At 43.2% G+C, this 8,630-nt stretch overlaps 1 protein-coding gene across 1 annotated transcript in view; it reads left to right on the forward strand.

The window, feature by feature from the left end:
- The window catches only part of LOC110532911 (uncharacterized), a 229,663-nt gene extending 225,442 nt beyond the window's left edge, over window positions 1-4,221 (forward strand). Inside the window, exon 43 of the mRNA XM_036987303.2 lies at window positions 125-4,221. Coding sequence (XP_036843198.2) covers window positions 125-382 — 258 coding nt within the window. The 3' untranslated portion in view covers window positions 383-4,221. The remainder of the gene's footprint in view (window positions 1-124) is intronic.
- Window positions 4,222-8,630: the final 4,409 nt, after the last annotated feature.

The raw sequence follows: 8,630 nt of genomic DNA on the forward strand, positions 1-8,630 counted from the left end.
CCAGACAATATTTGTAACTAAAATGTAAAGTTATTTCACTACTACCCCAGTCTAAACCACCATTGTGAAACTAACACCCAGGACTTGTCTGGGTCTCTCCCTCTCTCTTTCCCCCCCCATACAGCACACAGCTGCCGGGGCAGAGGGCGGAGGCCAGTCCCTTGTTTCACCCGGCTCCTGTCTGGAAGACTTCCGTGCAACTCCCTTCATCGAGTGTAACGGGGCTAAGGGCACCTGCCACTTCTTTGCCAACAAGTACAGCTTCTGGCTGACCACGGTGGAGCCTAACCGCGAGTTCAACCCCCCTCCGATGGACACACTGAAGGGAGGCAACCAACTCAGCAGAGTCAGTCGCTGTCAGGTCTGCAGTAAGATCTTGTAGCCGGGAGAAGAGTCGACGATAGAGAGATAGAGAGAAGAAATGGAAAACACAGAGACTGAAACAACAAAAGAGAGGGTGATGATTACTTATCAGAAAGAAAAAGAGAGAGGAGGTACAAAATTAAAAAACATTCCCCCTTAAAAAAAAATTATTGACCAGATGACTGACTGAATTTAAGCACCGTCCCCTGCTTCATCCCAGGATCTCACTTGGGGTGTAAAGGTGTCCTGAAGGGCTGACGAGGGCACTTCTGTGGGTTTATGATGCGACAGAGAGAGAGGGAGGGATGGAGAGATGTGGGGTCTTGGTTTTGATTGCTCTGCACTAGGATATCACTGACAGTGTTGCTAATATGTGTCTTTATGTGGGTGTTTTATCGTTTCTATGGCTACGTGGTCTGAAAACATTCACGGCTACCTAGTGCAACTGCAAACCAACCCTTCGGACCGCACTGAACCGTTTCCCCTTCCTGGCTACGTCCCAAATGCCCCCCTATTCCCTATGTAGTACACTACTTATGGCTTGGGCTCCATAGGCCTCTGGTCACAAGTAGTGAACAATACAGGGTTCCATTTGGGACAGATCTCTACCATAACAACTACAGTCATAAACCTGAGAGACCTGCTATACTGTACATACCTATTTACTGCTAGCCAACCACTTTAACACACACACACACCAATGATATCTTTGATGTCTGAGATACAGTAAGACTCTGTTATTACCAATATGTCTTCTTTTTTTATGTTACCCTACTCTGGGACTCAACTTGACAACAGTTTGGAAAAAGGCACTTTTAAAATACTAGAATGATTGGCATAGATAAGTGAGACAACATCATCCAATGACGAATCACAGTATTAGAACAAAAACAATTGGTCATAAGAGACCATGTATGTGAATGTATTGCACTGATGTGAATTCCAATAATGGGTAAGATATAAATGTCAGTCCGTCTGTAACAGTCAGTCCGCAACGTTTGACCTGTCAATCAAACGTGTGCCTTTTCAGTTTAGCTATAGTGACGGACGGTGAACATTTAGGTTCACCACCACAGAAACAAACCTATCAGCTCCTCGATTCACTGCTGCTGGCACACAAATCAGCAACAACAAACGCACATGATCATTATGGTTATTTCATCTCACTCCACAATTTATGTTTCCGCCCACAGTGAGATCCTGATAGTTGTGTTAAGGGGTGGAACTTGTAATGCAAATGTACTGTAACCGCCACAGAGCGGAGAGGATACCACAAGAGCGTTGGGCCAGTAACTGAAACGTTGCTGGTTCGAATCCCTAGCTGATTAGGTGACAAATCTGCCGATGTGCCCTTGAGCCGTAATTGCTCCTGTAAGTCACTCTGGATGAGAGCATCTGCTAAATTAGTCAAATGTAAAATTGCTTAATGGCAATTACATTTGCCCAAGACAACCACAAATGTTTGGGGGAACAGATATAGAGTACTGCTACTTTACTACAACTCTCTCGCTGACTGGAATGGGTGACCAAGCTGATAGTACGATGCACCAAATCATACTTATTTAAAACCGTCATATTCTGCAGGGTTTCACTCACTCACTCTGCTCACCTCGCTAGCCTATCTGCTCACCTCGCTAGCCTATCTACTCTCCATGTTTTGTGACCAAAATGTTTTTTGTTTTTTTATAAAAACCCTCCACCCACCATGCTCAAGCCAAAACATACAAGTACGCAATAATCGCTTGGAAGGAATCCCAAATAAATTGATTTTGTCCCCCCACACCAAACGCGATCACGACACGCAGGTTAAAATATCAAAACAAACTTTGAACTATTTGTTAATTTGAGGACAGGTCAAAAAGCGCTAAACATTTATGGCAATTTAGCTAGCTAGCTTGCAGTTGCTAACTAATTTGTCCTATTTAGCTAGCTTGCAGTTGCTAGCTAATTTGTCCTGGGATATAAACGTTGAGTTGTTATTTTACCTGAAATGCACAAGGTCCTCTACTCCACCAATTCAGCCACACATAAAACGGTCAACCAAATAGTTTCTAGTCATCTCTCCTCCTTCCAGGGGCGGCAGGTAGCCCAGTGGTTGAGCATTGTGCCAGTAACCAAAAGGTTGCTAGATCAAATCCCTGACCTGACAAGGTAAAATCTGTCGTTCTGCCCCTGAACAAGGCAGTTAACCCACTGTTCCTAGTCCGTCATTGTAAATAAGAATATGTTCTTAACTGACTTGCCTGGTTAAATAACATTTAAAAAAATGTTTAAATCCAGGCTTTTTCTTCTTTGGACTTTATATGGCGATTGGTGTTACCACGACGACCAACCGAACTCAGTTAATCTTTCAATCACCCACGTGGGTATAACAAATGAGGAGATGGCTTGTGGGTATCTGCTTCTATAAACCAATAAGGAGATGGGAGAGGCAATAATTGAATAACATGTATGTGTACATTTATTTTGCAACGCTCGCACACACGGCACAAGTGGTGTAGTCAGCATGTTAGAATGTTTGTTATTGTACAGAAGCTTACTATACATTTTTATCAACGTTAAGGCCTATTGTGTTCTGGTAGTCCCTATCTGCTGTCCTTAGCCTGTTTTGTTAATGGCCACGTTCCAGAGCTGACTACATTAGGTTCCAGAGCCGACTACATTAGGTTCCAGAGCCGACTACATTAGGTTCCAGAGCCGACTACATTAGGTTCCAGAGCTGACTACATTAGGTTCCAGAGCTGACTACATTAGGTTCCAGAGCCGACTACATTAGGTTCCAGAGCCGACTACATTAGGTTCCAGAGCTGACTACATTAGGTTCCAGAGCTGACTACATTAGGTTCCAGAGCCGACTACATTAGGTTCCAGAGCTAACTACATTAGGTTCCAGAGCTGACTACATTAGGTTCCAGAGCTGACTACATTAGGTTCCAGAGCCGACTACATTAGGTTCCAGAGCCGACTACATTAGGTTCCAGAGCCGACTACATTAGGTTCCAGAGCCGACTACATTAGGTTCCAGAGCCGACTACATTAGGTTCCAGAGCCGACTACATTAGGTTCCAGAGCTGACTACATTACAGACGCCTACCAGATCTTACAACACCTGAATAGGTGATTAACATATCAGCTGATCACATTCTATGATCTAGCAATCTGATTGATGCCTAACTGCGTAGTCGATGAGGTGGCTCACAACCATTGGTTGGTGGTTGATGCAAAGCAACACCTGGAATGTAGGTGGCCTGGAACGTGGCCGTTGTCGCTGAATTTATGTTAAAGGTACTGGGTGACTTAATAAATTGTAACCACTATGACCACTATGTCTATCACATAGGCCCATCTCTCGTTGGTAGCCCTGAGTACATTATTTGTCCTCATTTGTCATTGTTTTCTCTGTAATCTAGATTATAATTATTTTTACTTCACAGTATGTATCCCCTGTTTCAAAAGTTATTTACAAATACATTTTGTGGATGATGGTCTGTACATTCGATGATAGGAACGGAAGTTTTTTTTAGGATATGTTTTTATATGGAAATACATACAGTACTATGATTCTTTTTGAATGAACCAAAAGGATAAAACACATTTTATTGTCGCTCTTTTGACACAGTCCTCTGATGGTAAATAAATTCCACCATCTTTAAAAGGAATTTTGAGAAAACCCTCATATTTTTTTTTCTTCATACAAATCCACATGTATAACAGAAACATACGTAAGTGCCTACAATGATTATACAGTTGTGCTACATTTTCCTCAAAGAGGATAAACAACGGAATTGAATGAGTCTGAAATGTGTATTATTGTGTTCACACTGAAATAAAGTATTACAATTTAAATCAGATTAAAAAGAATGATTAAGATTATGTGAGAACAATGTAACTAAATTATAGACCACCAATACAAATAAAAAACAATTTTATTGGCCACATATTTAGCAGATGTTATTGTGGGTGTAGCGAAATGCTTGTGGTTCTACTGTAGCTCCAACAATGCAGTAGTATCTTAACAATTCACAACAATACACACAAATCTAAAAGTAAAAGAATGGAATTAAGAAATATATAAATATTAGATTGAGCAATGTCAGAGTGGCATTGATTAAAATACAGTAGAATAGAATACAGTATATACACATGAGATGAGTAAAACAGTATGTAAAGAATATTTAAACATGGTTAAAGTGACTAGTGTTCCAGTATTAAAGATATGTATATAGGGCAGCAGCTTCTAAGGTGCAGGGTCGTGTAACCGGGTGGAAGCCGGCTAGTGATGGCTATTTAACAGTCTGATGGCCTTAAGATAGAAGCTGTTTTTCAGTCTCTCGGTCCCAGCTTTGATGCACCTGTACTGACCTTGCCTTCTGGATGATAAGCGGGGTGAACAGGCCTTGGCTTGGGTGGTTGATGTCCTTGATGATATTTTTGGCCTTCCTGTGACATCATGTGCTGTACTATAGGTGTCCTGGAGGGCAGGCAGAGTGCCCCCAGTGATGAATTGGGCAGACCGCACCACCCTCTGGAGAGCCCTCGGTTTCGGGCGGTACAGTTGCCGTACCAGGCGACGATGCAGCCCGACAGGATGCTCTCAATTGTGCATCTGTAAAAGTTTGTGAGGGTTTTATGGGCCAAGACAAATTTCTAAAGGCTCCTGAGGTTGAAGAGGCGCTGCTGCGCCTTCTTCACCACACTGTATGGGTGGACCATTTCAGATCGTCAGTGATGTGTAAGCCGAGGAACTTGAAGCTGTCCACCTTCTCCACTGCCGTCCCGTCGATGTGGATAGGGGCGTGCTCCCTCTGCGGTTTCCTGAAGTCCACGATCAGCTCCTTTGTTTTGTTAATGTTGAATAAGAGGTTATTTTCCTGGCACCACTCCACAAGGGCCCTCACCTCCTCCCTGCAGGCTGTCTCGTCATTGTTTGTCATCAGGCCTACTGTGTCGCCTGCAAACTTGATGATTGAGTTGGAGGCGTGCGTGGCCACGCAGTCATGGGTGAACAAGGAGTACAGGAGGGGGCTGAGCACGCACCCTTGTGGAGCCCATTGTTGAGGAACAACAAAGTGGTGTTGTTTCCTACCTTCACCACCTAGGGGCGGCAGGTCAAGAAGTCCAGGGCCCAGTTGCACAGGGCAGGGTTCAGACCCAGGGCCCCGAGCTTAATAATGAGCTCGCCAGACTATTTACATTGACCCCCGCCCAGTTGTTTTGTACACTGCTGCTGCTCTGTTTATTATCTATGCATAGTCACTTCACCCCTACCTGCATGTACAAATTACCTTGACTAATCTGTACCCCCTGTATATAGCCTAGTTGTTATTTTATTGTGTTACTTTTTGTTATTTATTTTACTTTATTTGGTAAGTATTTTCTTAACTCTTTCTTGAACTTCACTGTTGGTTAAGGGCTTGTAAGTAAGCATTTCACGGTAAAGTCTACACATGTTGTATTCGGTGCATGTGACAAATAAAGTTTGATTTTATGTACTATGGTGTTGAATGCTGAGCTATAGTCAATGAACAGGATTCTTACATTGGTATTCCTCTTCTCCGGATGGGATAGGGCAGTGTGCAGTGCGATGGCGATTGCATCGTCTGTGGACCTATTGGGGCGGTAAGCAAATTGAAGTGGGTCTAAGGTGTCAGGTAGAGGTGATATGTTCCTTAACTAGCCTCTCAAAGCACTTCATGATGACAGAAGTGAGTGCTAGTGATAGTAATTTAGTTCAGTTACCTTCGCTTTCTTGGGTACAGAAATAATGGTGGACATCTTGAAGCATGTGGGGACAGCAGACTGGGATAGGGAGAGATAGAATAAATCCGTAAAACACTCCAGCCAGCTGGTCTGCGCATGCTCTGAGGACGCGGCTAGGGATGCGGTCTGGGCCGGCAGCCTTGCGTGGTTAGGGATGCCGGCCCAGACGGCAGCCTTACTCACGTCGGTCACAGAGAAGTAGAGCCCACAGTCCTTGGTAGCAGGCCACGTCGGTGGCACTGTGTTATCCTCAAAGCAGGCAAAGGTGTTTAGCTTATTCGGAAGCAAGATGTCAGTGTCCGTGACGTGGCTGGTTTTCCCTTTTTATTCATCAAATCAAATCAAATGTATTTATATAGCCCTTCTTACATCAGATGATATATCAAAGTGCTGTACAGAAATCCAGCCTAAAACCGCAAACAGCAAGCAATGCAGGTGTAGAAGCATGGTGGCTAGGAAAATCTCCCTAGAAAGGCCAAAACCTAGGAAGAAACCTAGAGAGGAACCAGGCTATGAGGGGTGGCCAGTTCTCTTCTGGCTGTGCCGGGTGGAGATTATAACAGAACATGGCCAAGATGTTCAAATGTTCATAAATGACCAGCATGGTCAAATAATAATAATCACAGTAGTTGTCGAAGGTGCAACAAGTCAGCACCTCAGGAGTAAATGTCAGTTAGCACATTCGGTGAACAGGTCAGGGTTTATTAGGGCGGCAGGGTAGCCTAGTGGTTAGAGCGTTGGACTAGTAACCGGAAGGTTGCAAGTTCAAATCCCCGAGCTGACAAGGTACAAAGCTGTCCTTCTGCCCCTGAACAGGCAGTTCAGGGGCAGAACCCACTGTTCCTAGACCGTCATTGAAAATAAGAATTTGTTCTTTGTTGCCTAGTTAAATAAAGGTAAAATGTAATTAAAATTAGCCACAGTTGAAACTGGAGCAGCAGCACGGCCAGGTGGACAGGGGACAGCAACTTGCAACCTTCATCATGCCAGGTAGTCCTGAGGCATGGTCCTAGGGCTCAGGTCTTCCGAAAGGGAGAATTAGAGAGAGCATACTTAAATTCACACAGGACACCAAATAGGACAGGATAAATACTCCAGATATAACAGACTGACCCTAGCCCCCTGACACAAACTACTGCAGCATAAATACTGGAGGCTGAGACAGGAGGGGTCAGGAGACACTGTGGCCCCATCCGATGATCCACCCGGACAGGCAGGATATAACCCCACCCACTTTGCCAAAGCCCAGCCCCCACACCACTAGAGGGATATCTTCAACCACCAACTTACCATCCTGAGACAAGGCCGAGTATAGCACACAAAGATAGTCCGTGATTGTCTGTTGACCCTGCCACATACAGTGGGGAGAACAAGTATTTGATACACTGCCGATTTTGCAGGTTTTCCTACTTACAAAGCATGTAGAGGTCTGTATTTTTTATCATGGGTACACTTCAACTGTGAGAGACGGCATCTAAAACAAAAATCCAGAAAATCACATTGTATGATTTTATAGTAATTAATTTGCATTTTATTGCATGACATAAGTATTTGATACATCAGAAAAGCAGAACTTAATATTTGGTACAGAAACCTTTGTTTGCAATTACAGAGATCATACATTTCCTGTAGTTCTTGACCAGGTTTTCTTCATCCTTTCACTGAAAGCCACAGCAGTCATATTTGGAGGCAGACTGGCCAAAGGGCAGTTCAGGCAAATGCCAGATGGGCTTGTTCATTTTAATCCCTTTGGGCCTGTTTAATTCCATTGGGCCTGTTTAATTCCATTTGGCCTGTTTAATTCCATTGGGCCTGTTTAATCCCATTGGGCCTGTTTAATTCCATTGGGCCTGTTTAATTCCATTGGGCCTGTTTAATCCCATTGGGCCTGTCTAAATTGGTTTTGTGAAAAATTATAATGTTTTGGCTTATAAAGGGGGCCTTGAGGAGAAAATGGGGCGTGTGTTGGAAATGCCCTGGCTGATTTCTGGTCTCAGTCCATCCCTGGTCATATTTGATCATCAACCAATGACCAATCAATAGATTTAAACCCCTTATGGGTTGAGTGACATTTTGAAGACTGCCGCTGGATGTGTAAAACAAACTTTGTGTTTACAAATGCTTGTATTATTATTTTGGTGTTTTGAGACCTTGTTAATAAAATACATACATTGTGATTTGATTTGGCATATTTTTAGGGTAAAGTGTTTGTCAAAACCATGTCATTCTTGACCAAAATAGCAAATTAATTATACTGCCTTCAAGTGTGAAGGTTACCTTTAAAAAATAAAAAAAAATCGACAGTGAAACAAATGATGACCATGGAGATTGTACGTTTTTTTATGTTGAATTCCATCATGCATTATATGGCTGGACATGTCTGGCAAGGTCAACTGAATTTTTAAATAAATTGATCTTTAGATAATAAAAAGACGTACTGTTAGGCCTTGCTGGAAATGTAGATTGATTGGTCCGATTCTTAGAGCCACCCTCTGCCGTAAAGCGGT

Source organism: Oncorhynchus mykiss, chromosome 9, assembly GCF_057628025.1.
Source record: "Oncorhynchus mykiss isolate SJ-2025 chromosome 9, ASM5762802v1, whole genome shotgun sequence".
Lineage (NCBI taxonomy): Eukaryota > Metazoa > Chordata > Actinopteri > Salmoniformes > Salmonidae > Oncorhynchus > Oncorhynchus mykiss.